The sequence below is a fragment of the Lissotriton vulgaris genome, chromosome 2_1 (genome assembly GCF_964263255.1).
Source record: "Lissotriton vulgaris chromosome 2_1, aLisVul1.2, whole genome shotgun sequence".
NCBI lineage: Eukaryota > Metazoa > Chordata > Amphibia > Caudata > Salamandridae > Lissotriton > Lissotriton vulgaris.
Window position 1 is genome coordinate 1,834,305,388 of NC_141687.1, and position 20,539 is coordinate 1,834,325,926.

A 20,539-nucleotide genomic window follows, 5' to 3' on the forward strand; every position below is an offset into this window, starting at 1 on the left:
CTACCAATATCATGGTCATTGAATGTTGTTGCAGTTTTCGAACCACTAATTGAATTAGTGGGAGAGGGGGAAAAGTGTATGCAAATTTGTTGGACCAATTTATCCAGAATGCATTGCCCTGCGACAGGTGGTGTGGGTACCTGTATGCAAAGCTTTGGCATTTTGCGTTCTGATGAGTGTCAAAGAGATCTATCTCCAGTTGTCCCCATCTTTGGAAGAATGGTTGCAGTATTTGGTTGTGCAGTTCCTTTTCGTGTATTTGTTCTGACTCTCTGCTTAGGATGTCTGCTATCTGATTTTGAACTCCTGGAAGGTGTTCGGCTAACAGGTAGATGTTTTGAGGAATGGCCCATCTCCAAATTTCCTGCGCTAGTCTGGATAGTTGGAGAGAGTGTGTCCACCCCCGTTTTTGAATATAATACATTGCTGTCATGTTGTCTGTTCTGACCACGACTGCTTTGTTGAGAACATGCATTTGAAAAGCTTTTAATGCTAGAAGCACTGCTAGTAGTTCTAGATGATTTATGTACAGTCGTTTGTGCTGTACACTCCATCTCCCTTGTACTGTGTAGCTCTCCATATGAGCTCCCCATCCGGTGAGTGATGCATCCGCTGTTAGCATCACTTGTGGAATTGGCTCTAGGAACGACCGCCCTTTGGAAATGTTTGTTGTATTCCATCACTTCAGAGAGCGATGCGTGCAGTCGTCTACCAACACCAAATCTGTAATCTGACCTTGAGCCGGATTCCACTGTGTTGCTAGACATTCTTGAAGCGGACGCATTTGTAGTCTGGCATATGGGAATAATAGTATGCAAGAGGACATCATCCCTAATAACTGCATGAACACTCGAGCTGCTCGAGTGTTGCGGTTGAAATCTTTGAATTAGGGTAATCATTGTCTGAATCCTGACTGGATTGGGGTATACTATGGCCTTTTTTGTATTTATAGTAGCCCCTAGATATTGTTGAACTTTGTTTGGTTGCAGGTGGGATTTTGTGTAGTTCACCGTAAACCCTAGCTGGTGCAGCAGTTGAATTGTCTTTTGTGTGTTTTGAAGACATTCTTCTTGTGACGTGGCCTTTATTAGCCAATCGTCCAAGTAAGAGAAGACATGTATTTGCTGTCTTCTTAGGTGTGCTGCAACCACTGCTAGGCATTTTATGAACACCCTTGGGGCTATTGTGACTCCAAACGGAAGGACTTTGAATTGATAATGTCGTCCTTCTATTACAAATCTGAGGTATTTTCTGTCAGCTTTGTGAATTGGGATATGAAAGTAAGCGTCTTTTAGATCCAGTTTAGAAAGAAAATCCCCTTTCTTCAGTAAAGGAAGTACTTGTTGGAGCAGGACCATGTGGAGATGTTCCGAATTTATGTAAGCGGTCTAGTATAGGCCTTAGAGATCCGTCTTTTTTGGGAATTAGAAAGTATAGAGAGTATACTCCTGTTCCTTGTTGATGTTGTGGAACCTCCTCTATCGCGTGCTTTTGTAGCAGCGATAGTACCTCCTGTTTTAATAATGTCAGATGATCTTGACTCATTAGACGCTGTCTGGGGGGGATGTTTGGTGGGGTAGCAGTGAGTTCTTGGCAATAACCATGTTGGATAATTTGTGTCACCCACCTGTCTGATGTGATGTTTTCCCAGACAGGCAGGAACTGTGATAGGTGTCCCCCGACCGGTGTTGCATGGTCTGGGGGGAGCTGTATGAAGTCACTGTTTTGGAGTAGGAGAGTTGCGGTTGTTGTTGTTTCCGCGACTTCTACCCTTGTTGTTGTTACCTCTGTAACTGCCTCTTGAGTTACCTTTAGGTGATGTTGGTGTAAAAGAGGTTGATTGTTGGGTTGTGCCTGTATTTTTTGATCCGCCTCTATAGGTGGATCTACGAAAGGAACCTCTCTGAGATGGCTGTTGCAATGCTCTCATTGACTTAGCCGTTTCCGTGTCCTTTTTCATTTTCTCTAACGCCTCATCTGTGCTTGAGCCGAAGAGTGCTTTTCCATCAAAAGGCTGGTTCAATAAAAAAAAATTGTACTTCCTGTTTGAACCCTGAGACCCTAAGCCATGCATGTCTTCTTAACATGATACTGGTGTTTATAGATCTTTCTGCAGTGCCTGCTGCGTCTAAGGCGCACTTAATGGAAGTGTTGGTTATTATCTTCCCTTCTTGTATCAGCTGCTCTGCCCTTTTTTGATGTTCCTTAGGGAGATGTGTAAGGAGTTTCTCTAACTCATCATAATGAGCTCTATCATAGCGTGCAAGTAGCGCTTGAGTATTTGCTATGTGCCAGCTGTTTGCTGCTTGATATGCTACTCTCTTGCCAGAGGCATCTATTAACTTAAACTCCTTGTCAAGAGGAGGAGCTTCTCCTGTTAGTGAGTTTGCCCTCTTACGAGCATTTGAGACTACTAACGAGTCCAGAGGTATTTGGCCCTTAATAAATACTGGGTTTTTTGGTACTGCCTTATACTTTTTGTCAATTCTTGGGTTTAACACCCTAGCCCTCACAGGATCTTTAAATATATCTGATGTGTGAGTGAGGAGACCTTTAAGCATTGGTAGGGTCCCTGAATATTTTTGTGCAGCTGGTAGTGTTTCTAAAAGGAAATCTTCTACCTGAAGTTCAGTATGTAAATCTACCTTGTGGTATTTTGCTGCCCTAATAATCAATCATGCAAAACCCGAATTATCATCAGGGGGGGAGGGTTTTGAGGGATACAGATCAGGGTCATTATCATTATCTGTCACTGCATCATAATCTTCCCATGGGTCTGTGTCTTCTTGGATAGTATTATTATCATCCCCAGGAAGGTCCCCATACACTGTGTCACTTTCTACATCTGTTTGAGGTGTAGATGGGCGTGGTGTAAAAGGTCGAGGGATAACTGGCAGAGTATGAGGAAGAAGAAAAGAGGGTGTGTCCATAGGCTGTGGAGAAAGGGGAGGAGTTGTATTTGTCCCCATTGTGCTCTTCTTAGGAGGAGGAGTTTTCCCCTACAACGGTTGAGTCTCCCTCCTTTTAGGTGGTTTTGCCACCACCTTGCCAGTTTGTGGATCAATGAACAAAGTCTTTTGTTTTGGATCTATCTCCTGCTCCTGTGTGGGTACCGAAGCCTTTGAGTCCGATAGGTGCTTTTGCTTCTATGTCTCGGTGTTATGTGTTTACGGCACTGAGAGTTTGCTCGAGTCCGATTTTTTTGGTGTCGAAGGAGACTTTGCTGTCGAAGCATGTTTTGGTTTCGACATGGAATGTCTCGACTTCGAGCTCTCTTTGGTATGGAGCTTCGGTGTCGATGACGACCGTTTCTCGGATCCGATATAGTGAGGGACCGAGTGTTTCGGTTTAGAGCCAGAAGGCAGGGCGTGGGAATTTTTTTTCGGTTGTCTGACCGGGCTCGAAGGCGGGGTCGACACCAATCGGGGTCGGTTTTTTAGCAAAGGGACGTCGTCACTCACGGTTTGATGAACGTCGACTTCTTCGACATCAGACTCATCCGCCTCTGACCCCGACCCGTCCTCATCCTCATCTTCTTCCTCCTCGGAGTGTACGACCTCGAACAGTTCAGGGATTGCATTTGACTCCATCCTCGATATCTCGTGTCTTCGGGCTCGACAGTTTCTAATCGTCGACTTGAAGGAGAAAGCTGCACAGGCTTCACAATCCCTGGATTCGTGGTGAGGTGACAAACAGAGGTTGCACACCTCGTGTAGGTCCTTGTGTGGGAATTTAGCACCACACGTTGGACATTTCTTGAATGGAATCCTTTCCATGGACTCCGGGCTGGACTATGTCGAAATAGGCCTCACGGTCCCGTCGACGTGGAGTTAGAAATCTCCTGTGCTGACGTCAAAGCGCGTCGAAATGGGAATGAACTCGCGCTAGATAAACAATACTGTCGAATTGGAAAGGGAATACGTGCCGAAATATAACTTTTTCTCAAAGTCGATCCGGAGCGCTTCGATCCTCATCCGAACTCGATGGCGGAAAAAAACTATCTAAGGATGGAGGCGATGCCCAGGCGCACTATCACCCAAGGGAGGAGTCACCAGCCTCGTGACTACAAAAGACTTCTCCAAGAGAAAAACAAGTGCAATCATCCGAGTCCAACACCAGATGGCGATCCATTCATAATGTACCATCTGCAGCCCATATGCCTCGAACACTAACTTATGGAAAAAAAAATTGTGAAAAAAATGTGTTGTGTAAAGAGGGGGTGATCCAACATCCACTTTTGGCTGAGCTTGTCCGCCCTGGCCTACAGAGAACCTGCCAGGTGTTTAACCACCAAGTTCACGCCCTGATGTTCAAGCCACTGCCAGAGGCGCGGAGCATCCTGGCAGAGGGTCCACCACCCCACCCAACCCTGTTTGTTGCAGTACCACATGGCGGTGGTGTTTTCCGTGAACACCTGCACTACACTGCCCCGGACAGAGGGGAGGAATGCCTTCAGTGCTAGACGAATCGCCCGCAGCTCCAGAAGGTTGATATAGAACCGGGACTCCGCCGGAGACCAGAGGCCTCTGATCTCCGCCTCTCCCATGTGGCCTCCCCAGCCCTGGAGGGTCGCGTCCGTCACAACTACGTGCTCCGGTTGGGGAGGAAAGAGGGATCTGCCGCTGACCCAATCGCGGTCCGTGAGCCACCACTGCAGCTGTCTCGCAGTGCCCTCCGAGATCAGGACATTGTCGGACAGGTTGTCCTGATGCTGGGCCCGCTGAAACTTCAGGTCCCACTGCAGAGCCCGTATCCACCACCGGGCGTGATGCACCAGAAGGATGAAGGAGGCCATCAGCCCCAGAAGCCGCAGCGTCAACTTGACCGAGACCCGGGATAAAGGCTAAAAGATTGGGATTAGAGCATGAATATCCCGGACCCGCTGTTCGGGAGGATAAACCCGAAACTGCGTCAAGTCGAGCACCGCTCCGATGAAGAGGAGCTTCTGAGGGGCACAGGTGTGACTTCGGCATATTGATGGAAAACCCCAGCTGGTGCAGGAGGTCCGCCGTTGTCTGGAGGTGGCCGACGACTGTCTGGGGCGAACCCGCCTTCAACAACCAGTCGTTGAGGTAGGGGAAGACTGAAACCCCTAACCTGCGCAGATGAGCTGCGACCATCGCCATCACTTTCGTGAACACCCGAGGGGCGCTGGTAAGGCCGAAGGGGAGCACGGTAAACTGAAAGTGCTCATGGCCTACTGTGAACCGCAGGTAGCGCCGGTGGGCCGGCAGGACTGAGATGTGGAAATAAGCGTCCTGCAAGTCCAACACTACTATCCAGTCTCCTGGGTCCAGGGCAGCTAAGACCTGAGCCAATGTCAGCATATTGAACTTCTCCTTCCGGAGGAAGCCGTTGACGTTCCGTAAGTCCAAGATAGGGCGCAGGCCCTCTTTGCCCTTCTTGGTTACCAGAAAGTAGTGGGAGTAACAACCACACCCTACTTCCGGCCCAGGAACACGCTCGATGGCCCCCTTGGCCAAGAGGACCGTAACTTCCTCTTGCAGAAGTTGCAAGTGATCCCCCGACACACGGTGGTATTGTGGTGGCATGGCAGGAGGGGTCGCCTCGAAGGGGAGGGAGTAGCCCCTTCAGACGATTTGCAGCACCCACATGTCCGACGTGATAGTGCGCCAGTGGAAGTGGTGATGGTGAACCCTGCCCCCCAATGGCGTCATATGGGCCTGAAAGCACGGACTAGGAGGGTTTGAGGCAGATGCTGCAGGGGAAGGTGTGGACTGGCCTCGCCGTTGCCCCGACCGCCGCCACGGCGGTTTCCAAGGTCGCCACTGCGCTGTGTGTTAGTCTGCGGTGCGTAGCTGGCAGCATGTGTGGGAGCGCCCCTTTCTTGGCCATGAAAGGAGCGAAATGCACCTGTTTTCTGGTGTGGGGCGGAGAAGCCCAAGGTCTTGGCCGACGCCCTGGAGTCCTTAAAACGCTCAAGCGCATGGTCTGCCTTGTTGCCAAAGAGGCGACAGCATCAAACGCATGTCCAGAAGGGTGGCCTGGACATCAGCCGAAAAGTTGGTGGTCCTCAACCAGGCGTGGAGTCGAACCGCCACCGTCGTTGCCATCGCTCTGCCTAGTGAGTCCGTGGTACCCAGCCCACACCGGATGGAATAGCGTGCCGCATCTCGACCCTCTGCAAGGGCTTGGGCAAGTTTAGTCCGAACTCCCTCCAGACATTGTGGCAGCACGTCCACGACCCTGTCCCACAGAGTGTGGGTGTAGCAGCCCAAGAGGCATGCAGTATTGACTGACCGCAGTCCCAAACTCAGGGACGAGAACACCTTCTTAACGAATTGCTCGTACCTCTTGGATTTCCGATCGGGCGGACACATTGGGAATGCGGTCTGGGAAGTAGAGGCCTGGATAACCAGGCTCTCCGGGTGGGGTGGGTGGACAAGAAGCAAGGGTCGCCCGGAGCTGGGCGGTAGCGTCTGGCCACGTTCCTATCTACAGGCGGACCTGTAGCAGGCCTGGACCAAGTGCCCAAAAGAACGTCACACAAGCCCTCATTAAACAGCAGCAGAGGCTCAGCCGAGCCTGCCTGCGGTTTAAGGACCTCAGTGAGGAGGTTATTCCTCACGGCCGCGACGGGGAGCTCTAGGCCCAATACCTTGGCTGCACGCATCAACATTACACTGTAGGCAGCCCCCTCCTCCCTAGCCACGGTTGGAGGGGTGACAAAACCAGTGTCTGGCGAAGTGTCCAGCCCACTGGCATCCCCAAGCTCACATGTCCAGTCCTGTTGAGACTGGCACCTCTGTGCCAGAGGGTTCACAGACCCCTCGCAATCTCCCTCGTCACCCATCACCTGAAATTCAGGTTCAAAGGATGGGGCCGGTTCATTGAAGTAAAAATCTCCAAGCGACGTCGAGAGCGGCGCTCAGCGGCGCCGCTCCAGCGCCGGAACCGAATCGAGGGTAGGATCGGGGACGGCGTCGCTCGGAGGCGGCGTCGGGGGTGACACCATAGGGACGGCACCGGCGAGGTCGTGAGGTCGACCGGCGACGAACCCGGATCCAGCGGGGGCCTGCGGCGCCGGGACCGAAGTTGACGGCTGCTCTAGTGCCGAAGCACCCGACCCGCCAGGCCCCCCAGTCGAGGCCGCTGTGCCCGAAGGCACCGCGGAACCCGACGGAGGAGGGAGCGACCTCTCATGCCTCTTACCTGAGGATCTTGAGCCCGAAGACCGATGCTGACTCTCGGAGCTACGACTACTTGGGCTCCACGACCGGTCCCTCGACCTCCTCCTGGACCGGGACCTTGAACGGCGCGGGCCGACTGCCGGAGCTCAAGTCGCTTGTGGGACTGCTCCCGTCTAGCTTTGGACGTCAGAGCCCGAGAATCGGAGCAGGCTCGGTCGGCGTGGTCGAGGCCCAGACAATGAACACAACGGCGATTGGGGGCGGTAACGGACATCAGCCGGCTGCAATCGACGCTGGGTTTGAACCCGGGCATCCTTACCGGCACCGTAGGAGTCGAACGACTCGAGAAAAACACATCAAAATATCAAAAAAGTTTAGTTAAAAATTGACTAAGGGGTAGAGCTTCTCCGGATCTGCGCTAGCTGGTGCGGAAAAAAGAAGTACTGACGTCAGCGCGCGAGGGCGGCGTCTAGGTACTCCGGCGACGTCATTTCAGCGCTAACAACGCCGATGACGGACGAGGAGCCGCGGACGACGCCTACCGTCGCGCAGGGGTATTGCTATGCAAAAGTTTCCGGTTCCAGTTTGACGCCTAGGGATATTCTAAGGTAAGGAATCTAATCCTAACCTGTTTCTTTCAGAAACTACATTATGTGGGGTTTTAAAGGAGAAAACTCCATACTATTGTATGTGGGCAACACGGGGCTAAATATACATGAACACTAGGCTGCCCTTGTAGCATTACACCAAACCGACCCGATCAGGAGCAATACGCTATGCCACTCAAACCAGGCAGGACACGGTGGCCCCTTAAAACACCATACCGCCACCCAAGCGGTACTGTGATCGTTGCACTTTTGTGGAGGGCCCCCCCATAACTTAAATAAAATCAATGATGAGCCCTCACCTTAAAACGCGACCGAGTTGGCACCACGCTGCATAATACGGAGGCATTTCGGTTAAACTGACCCTTCTAGACCCCAAGGATCCCCTTAACAACAATATATTGCATCAGACATGGCCCTTCCCCTTCTTGTACTGAACAATTCAACCCCATTGGAGAAATTTTCAGTTCCAATAAACTCATCCAAATGCCAGGAGCACTTTATAACATAGAAAGACATAGCCCTATACGTATGCTATTTTGAACAATAGACAATGAAAGAGAGGGCAATGACTCCTCAAACACTCTACAAAGAATAAAGTAAGACAGTACCATGACTACAGCACCTATCAAATGATTATGTACAGCCATACTTTATGGAAGTCTCAACCTGTTGTGCAGACCGCTGGGTGCTGTTGATGCCTGGAAACTAGACATAATAGATGAGTCCTGTAATTAACAACAACCACCAGTTTTATTGCTGTTTTTATCCACAGGGGCATGTTATCGACCTTTGCTCACTGAGGATACATTTCCACATTTATTTTAAAAATGGTTTTTAATCAAGACGCTAGTTGCACACTGACTAGCGGGTTTTAAGGAATGTACAAAGTCACAATCACTATTGTCTATAACCTGAACCTGTTTTGACATGCCCTTACGTCTCCTTTTAGAAGTAGATCCAGCGCAACACAGGTACATTGACACATAAAGCACGCTTTCTTTTTGTGACATCTAGACTAGCTCACTGGATACTTTTGTAGATCCCTTAGTGTAGACAGTTTCCATAATTATAATTTTTTCTAAGGTCCTGAAGAATCGCGAGTTATTGAACAGAAACGCGAGAAACATGTCGACGATCACACACTAACTGAGACTCAAGTAGGAAAAATTGAATTCCATCGAGTACAGGTTCGGTTTCAAATTTTAATTAGAGAAGGAGACTCCCAGAATAAAACTTGATACTGGTACTCCCAGCTTTATTTTAAACTCACTATCACGTCTACACATTTTTGGCCCCATACCCGCACTTCACAAAACGGCTGTTGGATAAAAGATCTCCGGTAAAGTGCCCCTCTTTGTGGTGAGCCCGTTGGGTATTGCACCACCAACCCAATGAGGAGCAGCCCAGATGATGAAGCATGACACCTGAAAGGGTGTGTGAGGGCATTACATCCAACAAAATGGATGCCCAACTGTAGGACTCATTGAGACCAACAGTATCCAAATATTAGTGTGACGCGGACATCCTCCTTCTGAGGAACAGCTCAGCATTCTTTGTATTTACTACCTACATCATTCCCTGGAGAAAGTTCACCTTCTTCCTTATCCACATCTCAATACATAGAATTAACTGAAATGTTGTCATCCATGTCTTCAGGAGTACGTGGGACTAGAAGTCTGTTGACGACAGGTCTGGGAGATGGTTCCCTAGGAGGTGAGAGAGGAGGTGGAGGCTGAGGAAGCTTAGATGGTAAAGGAGAATGTAAAGGAGGTGGTAGGATTGGTACAGTGGGTATTGCGGAATGTGGAGGCTGACCTACACGGGAGCTATGGTGGCAACCGTTGAACAGTCTTTCATTTGCTGTAGTGTAGACAGAAAAGCTAGAGGCACCTGCAAAACTTCTGTCTCTCTATTGTATCTATAAGGTACATAGGAACGTGGATTGTTTGCAGCAAAGTCCTGTTAATAAACATATTCATGGTAAGGATATATATAACTACCCAAAATCTGGGACATCCAATTGCATTAGACTGTATGCGGTTTCAGATTCGAGTTAGAGGTAGGCACACTGAAAAACGTTGTCGGCCAACTACATATAGTCACTAGAAAAAGAACCATGTAGTTACAATTACATCACACTCCCGATAGGAATAGCATTTTTGAATAATCTTAACTGGTGCTGTTTGATGAAACTCCACAAAACATTCCTTATGTTTACTTCATCCACATTCGCTCAATCCTGAAGGGTTCCATGAAGATCCTTTAAAAGTTACATAGGCTATTACTCATCAGATCTAGAGTAAATGATACTTGATGGATTTTCACCAACACAAAACAAACTTCAGCTATTATTGTAAAAAGCCATGGTACTAGGGGTCAAAAGAGGTAATCAATTATATGACTACCTTGACAGTTAGGCAACCATCTTTAAATTGCCATGTCCGTCAACCAAAAACTGTAAAAAATAAATAAATAAAAAAGAATCTGATTGGGCTAGGGAAAATGTTTGTCCTTGGTCTTTAAGATCATGAGAAGCTGTGTTGGGGGTGGAGCCTGGGTACAAGGTCAGGCCATAGGTGTGAGCCTGTGTTTGGAGATCTGTGGCCTATGAACATGTATATCCGATTCAGTGGTTCAAGTCCAAGTGACTGAAGTGAACATGTTTTTAATTTTTTGCCCAAGTCTAAGAGTTGAATTCCTCTTTTTTCAGGCCTCAGTTTCCAAAGAATTAGAACATTCTAAACAGTAGAGACCACTTTTTTTGTTTTTCCAGGAAGTACTGGCACAATTCTCTATAGTCTATGGAGAAGATGTTTGCGTTTCTTAAATTAAAATGCTTTGTCAATATTTCCAACATTGATTGAAACTTCTGATAATGGATGAATAATTTACTACCTCAAAATCCATGAAAATACCCATGTCTACCGATGGTGTCAAGAGTTGTAGATGGTGGACTAGGAAACATCAGATTTAAAACAAAGTAAACAAAAATAGCCCTTGCTTTTTGCCTTGCCTAGTTATGTGTAGTATAAATGAACTCATAGCCACAGGCCACTGAAAACCAGTGAATTTTTTTAATCACCACTTCAAACACCCTTTGTAAATGGAAAAGCAAAGAACTAAAGAATGTGTTACATGACTGTTGCTGAGTGATAGCTGTGTAGGTGTTTGTGCTTGGTTTGGTACCTTCTGCAGCACACTGCTGTCTCCTTAATTATGTGTTTAATTCAAAATGAATTAAAGCCTGTTCTTCTCCACCTCTATGATGTGCCTTGCACATCAGTAGATACAAGACTGACATTGTGATATGTTCCCCTTAAAGGACAATCTTCCTTCTCCTTAGAGGCTTGATTTCCCTGGATTCTCAACAGACTGATTGACTCACGAAATGCCTGTAACCCCCTCCCCTCGTGTTCTATGTAAGTTGGTTAGAAACTTGACTTACACAAGGAAACTTGTATTCATAGGAGTTTAATCCCACTAATCGATTGGTCTTATTGTATTTGTTCAAGGCTACTGACTATATCCATTCATTGCTTGTAGTCTTGCTTTTACTCTGCTTATCATGCATTCTATATTGATTAACCTACGGTAATATACTGTTCCTGCTTTACTTAAGTATCCCTGTTGTTGATATGTTGCCACTGTTCATATCCATATAAATCTGCTGCTCCATGTAATTGCTCTGATGCTCTTAGGCCTTGGACACAGTATACAAAAAATAAACCTTCAAATAGGAGGTAATTAAACAGAGTTCAGGTCGTCAGGAATCAATGAACTTGTGACATGGGACAGGTAGAGTTAAATAACCGAATTTTACTGTAGCAGCGGTACAGGGGGATTGAGTAAGGACCTGTGGTATTAAGACTACATGCTCGATTGATGAGAATATCTAAACCAAAAGGTGGGTCTGTCACTATTAGGTGATAGTTCAGCTGGCTAACACCACCACTGTGTACTAATTTTTAATTACCTGCATTTCACTTGTGGCTGGCAAGGGTTCTGCAGTGCCTTCAAATGTTGGAGACCCCCATGAATGATATCAGAGCAGAGTCTTTATTAGCTTTGATATTAAAGTTATAATTTCTTAGTACTTTTGGGGTTCTCTGGTACGCTGGACCCCTTGAGAGTCAAATTAAAATTATTCCCAACTCAAGTGAAAATGATTCTTTCATAACATAGTCTGGAAAGTAGAAAAGTACTAGTACAGGAGGTTGTGGGGTCAGAAAAACAAAACTGACCATTTACTTTTCTTCTCCTCTTCATACTGAACAAGCGAGGAAGAACCTACAGTGGTACCAAAGGTGTCACTTTTCCACCTTGCGAGGAACTCCTAAATATTGCAACAGCTTTTGCAACCGAAAGGATGATCTAAGAATATATTTTTTTACCAGCCAAATGGAAAAAGAACAGTTAGAGCTGTTGGAGAATTATAATGGGCAGACGTGAGAGTATCTACATAAAAACTGAGCTGGCAGAGCCAGAGAGTAGACACAACCAACAAAGCTCTGGATCCTAGTCCTTAAAAAGATATGCAGTAGTGTAAATGGCTGTTTACTGAATATGTAGAACTTAAGGAACTGTGACATAACAATATGCCAGTATTTGCATCATTTCAAAATTGTCCCTAGTTATACGTTTTATCATCTCCCAACTTACCTCCATTGCATAGTTTTCAAAGACACTGACACCACTGGAGCTGCTAGAGGTCACCAGTTCAGATTTAGAAGGAAGCAGGCACTTTGATGGAGTACCTATAAATTTAAATGAATATGTTTTTTAGACATCGGGCCTTACTTTGTGCCATGAAAGAAATTGCAACTGCAAACAATGCAATAAGATTCTTGGAATGAGAACGTTTCTGAAAAATAATAATGCATTCTTCTCAAGTTATCCTTGTGTACGACCACCTCCCTTTTAACTTCTCCACTCTCTATAAAAGCCCCACAAAAACAATCCAGTGGTACACTTTGAATAAGGAATAGGTATAAGGGAGGTCTGTACTGAGTTATTAAGGAGCTGGGTTTTTGAAATATCAATTTCCACCATATTACTACCCTTGGAAGCAATTGTATTGTTATGTGGTCCTGAGAAAGGTGGTTGGTTGATTTTCATGCCGACACCGAAACATGCGTTGACTGTTTTTGGAAAAGTGAACCCAGCCCACAACATCTCAACGGTCAAAATTCCAATCTGTTTTTCTGTTGTTGTGTGTCCAAAGTATGTGTAGTATACTGAGATTTGGTATGAATGTTGTGCATGGGAGTTTATTATTCTAGATCCATCTAAGAGGAAGTGGGCTGTCATGTGGCGGGGTATCTGTTTTTAAATAAATTATAAAAATATATTTCTCATTGTGATATAATGGTTGTGTCACAGTACATGGAAGGAATTGTTAAAATGTACATGTAGACTCTCTAATGATATGTCATTTGAGATTAATGCTAAACCAAAGGGAATGATGGACGGAGTGTTGAACATTGCAAACACTCACCCCCAGTCAACTGATCTAGGTTTAATCCATCATCATTCTTTAGCTCACTCTGCCACCCCAGTTCAGACATGGCCATATGCAAATCAGTCTGACCCTGTGCCTCATGGGAACAGTCCAGCCCAAACTGCCAAGCCATGTCTTTCCTGGTCTGGAAACAAGCATCCTGGGACCGGGTTATGGCTAATCAGCCATCATCAGTCAGGCTAACGTGAATCCAGTGGCAAAGTAAGCAAGGGACCCACGTCTTGGCATATCCTGCCAAATTAGGGCAAACAAAGCAAAACCAAAGGGGATGATGGACGGAGTGTTGAACATTGCAAGCACTCCCCCTGTGTCACAGATCTGGGATGAATTCATCATCATTCTTTAGCTCACTTGGCAGGGTATGCCCAGACGTGGGTCCCCTGCTCACTTTGCCACTGGATTCAAGCTAGCCTGGCTGAAGAGGGGTGTTACCCCGAAACTGGTCCCAGGATGCTTGTTTCCTGTTCAGGGAAGACCTGGCATGGCAGGTCGGACTGGACTGTTCCCATGAGGCACAGGGTCAAGACTGATTTGCATATAGCTGGGTCTGAACTGAGGTGGCAAAGTGAGCTAAAGGACGATGATGGATTCAACCCAGATCTGTGACTAGGGGCGAGTGTCTGAAAAGTTTCAGCACTCCTACCATCATCTCTTTGTGTTTGCGTTGAACTTTTTCTATGGCCAACTTTTGTAGTAGAGTAGAAATTTCCTGATGCAAAAGTGGCAGCTGGGGAACAGTTGGCTTCACTGGCAGGATGCACTTTGGGGGTGGGGGGGCACCAAAACGTAGTGCATAACCATTCATTAGTATATTTAGCACCCACTGATCGTATGTTATTTCCCGCAAATCTCTTTTACATGTCCGGAGATACTTCCTCCCACTGGAGTGGGTGACGGCGACCGAGGAAGTGAGCCCTCATTGCTTGCTGGTGTTCTTGGCAGTTGTGGAAGACTGTTGGGACGTTCCTCTACCTCTAGAAGGGCGACATCCCTGATAGTGAGGTTTGTTCTGATGGTACTGCCTTTAGGACCATTGAGGGGTTTGAACCCTCTGACGGAAAGCTCTACGATCGTAAGGTCTGTACCGACGTCTGACTTTTTCTTTTTCTTCAAACCGACAGCTTTGAGAGTGTCTAGTTCAGACTTCATCCAGGCCATCTCCTCATCAGTGTGAGAGCCAAACAAAGAATTTACGGTGAAAGGAAGATTCAGGATGTGTTGTTGAGCCTCCGGTTTTAATGCTGTAAGCCGCAGCCAGTAGGATCTCGCGCATACCCCATGCAAATATGAATGAGCAGCTAAGAATGCCCCATCGCAGCCGCACAGATCATTTAGTTGGTCACGAGGGCCCCTTTCTGGAGAATCTCTTCAAACTCTTCACGGTCTTTTTTGGGTAGATTTTCTTTGTAGCCTTTCAGAGAGTCCCACAACGCTCTATCATAACGGCCCAACAGAGCTGACACACTGGAAACTTTTAAAAATGCTGCTGCAGAGCCACAAACCTTTCTCCCACTGGAGTCCTGGGCTCTGCTCTCTTTGTCCGGAGGGACTGTGGAAGATGAAGCCACTGCATAGGAGCTATAAGCAGCCGCAATTATCACTGAATCTTGTGGAGGATCTGACCTGAGAAACAGGGGATCTTGTTCTGCTGGTTTATACTTCTTTAAGATCCTCGCAGGGGCCGTTTTGGCTGTCGAAGGAGTAAGGAAGACAGGTTGCAGAAGACCAGGAACTAATGGCAGCAAAGGTCTTGATGCGGCCCTCTGATGCAGAGTATCAAAAATAACAGACGAAGAGGTCTGAGGTGTAGACATCTCTATATTCAACTTTTGTGCCCCTCTGGAAACGACATAATGAACGGTGTTGATGCCAACAGGTGAGACTCTGGAGGGCTGTCTGTAAGAGTTGGAGAATGGGTTGAGAAAGAAGACCAGGAGGGTGATCTTCGTCTTCTGTGACGCCCATGAGAAGAGGATCTTCGTGGAGGAGATTTATCTCTCTGGCAGCCCCTGGATGGACTGGTGGGTGATCGGTCAACTGCCTGCACAAGCCTGGCCAGAGCAGATCTATGCAGAGGGCCTGAATAGTCCAAGGGCTGCTGAACCTGCAAAGGTTGTTTCTGCCAATCCTGAATTGGGAGAAGCCACGTAGGCGAGAGATGCACTGAGGGAGATCTATGTTCTTCCTCTCGTTGCGTAGGTGGAGTCGTGATCTTAGATTTCTATACCCTCCGCTTTGGAGACGGAGAAGATGAGCTTCTCAACATTGAGATGACTTGTGGGGATACTGCAGCCGAAACTGAAGGTTCCAAACGATCTTTTGAAGAAGAATGGCGTCTCCTTGAGGCCAAATGGTGTGACAACATCAACAATGTCTTGACGTCGATCGACTATGTGCCACTAAGACCTGCGAGTCCAATGAATGCAATTTCTGCTTATAAGTTGGGGGTGTGTGTTTCGACGTCGACCGACTCTCCGTCGTCGGGGACTTATGCTTTGACGTTGGAAGAGGAGTACCCAACGAAGTACCATGTCTCAACTTCGAAAGTGGGGAAGGTGTTGGAGAAAACCTTCTCGATGTCGACCCTCTCAACACTGTCGATTTAGGCCTTGATGTTGAGCACTGTCTCGAGGGCTACAACGGAGGAGTCCTCCTTGATGCAGAGTCTTTTCTCTTCGCTTTTGATCTTGCCCTCGACAATGAGCTTCTTGGTGGCTGCGACCGAGGGATCTGTTTCTACATCAAGCCATTTAACGTCATTGATGTTCTAGGCCTCAACATTGACCGCCGCCTGGTTGACTGCACAGGAGGGCTGTGCCTCGACATTGAACGCCGTACAGATGGAGACGACGGAGAACGGTGTCTCGACGTTGGGCGGTCCCGCACCAACAGAGTACGACTGTTTGACGCCGACTGCCGCCCAGTTGAAGGTGGCGGAGGATTAGTCGCTGATGACGTACGTCTTCTGGAAGACTTCGACGACGACCAATGTTCTCTCGACGGCGAGCCTGCTGTCGATGCGAACGTAGTCGACATTTTCATTGCTGATGGAGGCATTCTGGGCACCGAGCTCGACGCAAATGAAGAGCAGGCAGTTACCTTGCTTCTGGATGTAGATCTAGGTCTCTTCTTCTTCTGCCTCACAGGAGACTGGCCTCTAGAGGTGGTAGCTTTTTCTTCTTCAGAGAGTCCATAAAGGCGAATCCTTTCCCTCTCTTGAGAGACTGTCTTGACAAAGACTGACAATGTTGACAAGTCTCAGGAGCATGAGAATCCAGAAGACAAAGGATACAGACATAGTGGGAGTCTGTTTTGCCCTTCTTCTTGCCAAAGGAAGGGCAGGGAGCAAACATGGAAGGCATTTCAGGTAAAAAACGCCAAACTCTTGAAGAAACAACAGGTAAAGAAATACTCAACAGGTGTAAAATGTCGAAGTATAAAGTTTTAGATGAAAAAGAAATATAATTTCTGACTGAAAAGTCAAAAATCTGAGGAGCTGATTATCCAGGGTCCTGACTGAAGGAACCGGAAAGAACAACGGACCTAACTGTCAACCCTGAGGCATGATGGAAAGCTCGGGGTCATGGCTACCAGTTTTTTATGCTCTGCATTTGCTTTCATTTTCTGTGCTATTTCAGCTACAATGCAGCCTATGGGCTAACAATGCGTACTTCTTTCTCCTTGCAGGACTACTTTTCTGCTGTTCATTAAAAGCAGTTCAAGTGCTTTTTGGTCTTCCTGGTTTGTTTGTATATGTGCAAAGAGTACATTTCACAGCATTGTTTAGCTTGTTGGTGTATGTAAGGCTGCATTGCTTGTGTTTTCTAGATTTTTTATATATATATTTATGACCGCTGTAAGGATCATCTTTACACCCTCCCCATTTCACCGACCCGGGTTGCTGCGATCATTAGGCATCCTGGGAGTTGTAGTTCTGAGACTCATAGTGACTACGACAGGTGCGCTGAATTGCCAGGGGAAGGAGCGGGCCACGCCAGCAACTTATCAGAGAGAGCAGGAATGAACTTACACAGATGAAGGCTTCCGGTGTTGGGTGCTGAGGAAGGCATCACGCCAAAATGCATCTGCCGCCACTGGGACTGCCTTTTCACCAATAAAGCCCGTCTTACCTGTTCCCCCTCGGGCTCCTGCTTCATTCTTTTTGGAGGAAGTTGTTGTGTGTGTGTATATGTATATATATATATATATATATATATATATATATATATATATACATATATATATATATATATTACCTACTGGCGGTCGCCAGTAGGTAGTTATAGTTAGGATTGTTTTCCATAGGAAATCCTCAACATTCTATTTGGAATAACTTTGGCCCTGGTTGAAGAATCTTAGCGAATTTCTCATAGAAGATGGCTCGGTCCGCTCCGCTCCTTCCCTGAAAGTTTGGGGGGATTGGTCAAGTGGGGGCTGAGATATAAGGGGGCCCCAAAACGTGTTTTCTACATGTTATTTTCCATAGGACCTTTAGACTCGGCTACAGGTCGAACGGCTGAATGGATTTATAAAAAATTTGGCAAAACTGTAGAGTCCGGTTCGCAGATTACGCTTTTTTCGGAATGGTGTAAATCCGTTCAGTAGTTGTTGAGAAAATTAAAGTTAAAGTCAATTATATATCTATAGGCGCACTCGCGTGCGCGCACTCGAGCGGCTGCGCGTGAGCGGAATTTTTTTTTGCTGCGTGACGTCTGTTAACGTTCGATTCGAAGGAAATCAGGAAGTTTTGTCCGCCATTTTGTCACTGCGAGTAAATATATTGTTCATTTCAAAGCGTTGAAACATGGAAAGGGGAGAAGGTAGAGATTGTTTTGCTGCGTAGCTTTTCTCGGGGTGTGCAGTAAGGGCGTTAAACGCAAAAAGATATAATTTTTTCCCGAAAAAAAATACGGGGTGCCCGCACCCGGTCGCGCACACCTATTTACAAGAGTGTGAAAATGGAGATAAATCAGAAGTTTGAGTGGTTAGATATAAGGTGGCTCTGAAAAGAGCCCTTGTGTTAATTGAGTGTTTTCTGCATTTATAAGTAAGTACCGATGCAGAGCCTGATGTTGCAGAGGAAGATTCTGTTTCCCTCATTCGTGAAATGAACACCGTCTCTCCTATAGACGTCTTGCATGTGGTATCGCAAGTTGTTGTGGTAAATAGAACCCATGCTATAATCCCTGAGGAAAGCAGAAACAGATTTATTTACATGTCTCCTTGCTTTCTCAAATTGTGCACAATGTTGATTGGACCAATTCCATTTCTGTCTTTGGCATATATTGGAATATACCAAGGCAGATCGAGGAAAAAGTGTCATCAATTGTCGAAAGGTGTCTTTTAGAAGCATTTCCAGACCTACCCCAGTGATTGTGCCTAGATCGTTCCCACCACAGTGCACAATTATAAGGTCTGGTTCTGGGAGATGCATAAAAGTTTTCACCAATGGAATCAATTGGTGACATTTCAATCCTCTTTTGCCAATCCATGTTATGTGTACATTTGGTAAGCCGAGGTTGCAAATTCGTCTGCTTACTGCATATTTTTCACTCCAGTGAATATAACTGTGTCCTATTAGCCAGACCTTCATTTTCAAGGGATTTGTAGTCGTCCTCCGATCGGTTCTGGTAGTGGAATGGGAGTTAGAAGTTGAAATTCTAAATAAAGAAAAAGGAAGAGGCTGGGTGTGGTAAAAAAAATAAAAATGATTGGTTGATTGTAATAAGTGGAGATTGAACAGTACGTTGCATGTTAATGTTTATGTTAAACGAAAAGTACTATTGGGTGTGAAAAAACAAGACATGTAACAGAGCTGTGGATTGGCAGGTGTTTCTGGAGGGAAAATAGTCTTCTTAGTTTGTTGTAGAACGTTGAGACATGAACTTTTGACCTGTGCCTTCAGCAAGGTGCAGAATGAGGTGTAACCATGGAAACAGCCGGAGATGGCAGCTGGTGATGGGTTCACTCTTTGGTGCCTCTGCATCTGTACTCTGTTCTGTGGTGGCTGGCGGAGAACTGTTTGTTATTGTGGAGATGAAAGGGTGATAAGGAGAGAAATACGACATAGCGTCTGGCCTGTAGAAGCGTGGGAGCAGTGATTAAGTCTGAGTGAAGCGGAACTGTGGCGGTGCTTGGTAACAGTAAAAAAATTTTTTTAACAGTGGTATAACTGTCTGTACGGTGCGCGACCTACTAAGAAAGAGTTCACGGGCCGTAATTGGCTTGCAGGTTCTAGTATCAGTAAGTGAGGTCGAGAAAAGAAAACATTCAGGACTTTATTTATGAAGGCCTTGCGCCACCGGTGCGTCACTTTTTCTCATTTTAAAAAATGACGCACCGGCGGCGCAAGGTCTTCATAAATAAGGTCCTCAGTGTCTACAGTTAAGGTTATGTGGAACCCATGAATAGTTTTTCAATATGAAATCATTTCAGTTGAGATTATGGATTAAAAGAGAAACCGTGAATATTTGAAATGTTTATTTAGAAATGTACTGTTTTAAAGGCAAATCATTATGTAATATGAGTACAGAAATTGCAAAAAACACAGTAATTGGTATTGTCAGTAGTACATGGAATACATGGAAATAAGCAGTTGAGATGCGAAATGGCGTTTACAGTTATAAAAAACTCGTTTAAAATTTACACATTAATTAGGGTACATGTAGCATATATTAGCGAGTTTCGCATCGAGTACGTTTGAAGTAACCTTACATAAGATATGCAATAGAATTGTTGAGATTAGACTGTAAAAAAATAAAGTTGAAAATCGAGTAGCTGAAGAAACAAATGTAGTCCACATAAAAGATCAAAATTTAAACAACACGAAATCATAATGTCCACTGTTAGTAAAGCCAATAGGTCTGTTCTTCAAAAGAAAATATGGAAAAGAACGTGAAGAATATAGGGAAGCAAAAGGAAATGAGGACGTCAATGGTTTGTATAAGAGTTATTGAAGCATTGTTTAGGCAAAATAGGTAGCTTCTGCTTGTAACAGGAAATCACTTTTATCATTTGAAAGTATGTCAGCTATCCAATGGAAAAGAGTAAAGCAGTACTCATGATCTGTTAAAATCGGAGCCTCTTTTATTATCACAGGGCAGCTCGGTGGGTTTTCGATGTAGTTCTCTGTTAGGAAAGAGTTAACCGTCCATTGTGTAGGCAAAGTAGGCGGCAAGTGCTTCTAACAGGAAATCACTGTTATCATCTGAAAACATGTCAGCCATCCAATTGAGAAGATCAAAGGAGCATTCATGATCTGT

At 46.1% G+C, this 20,539-nt stretch overlaps 1 protein-coding gene across 3 annotated transcripts in view; it reads right to left on the bottom strand.

Moving 5' to 3' along the window:
* The window catches only part of DENND4A (DENN domain containing 4A), a 598,128-nt gene that overhangs the window by 96,446 nt on the left and 481,143 nt on the right, over positions 1–20,539 (bottom strand). For all 3 annotated transcript variants that reach the window (XM_086957985.1, XM_086957984.1, XM_086957983.1), the window contains one exon: positions 12,419–12,513. In XM_086957985.1, coding sequence (XP_086814111.1) covers positions 12,419–12,513 — 95 coding nt within the window. The remainder of the gene's footprint in view (positions 1–12,418; positions 12,514–20,539) is intronic.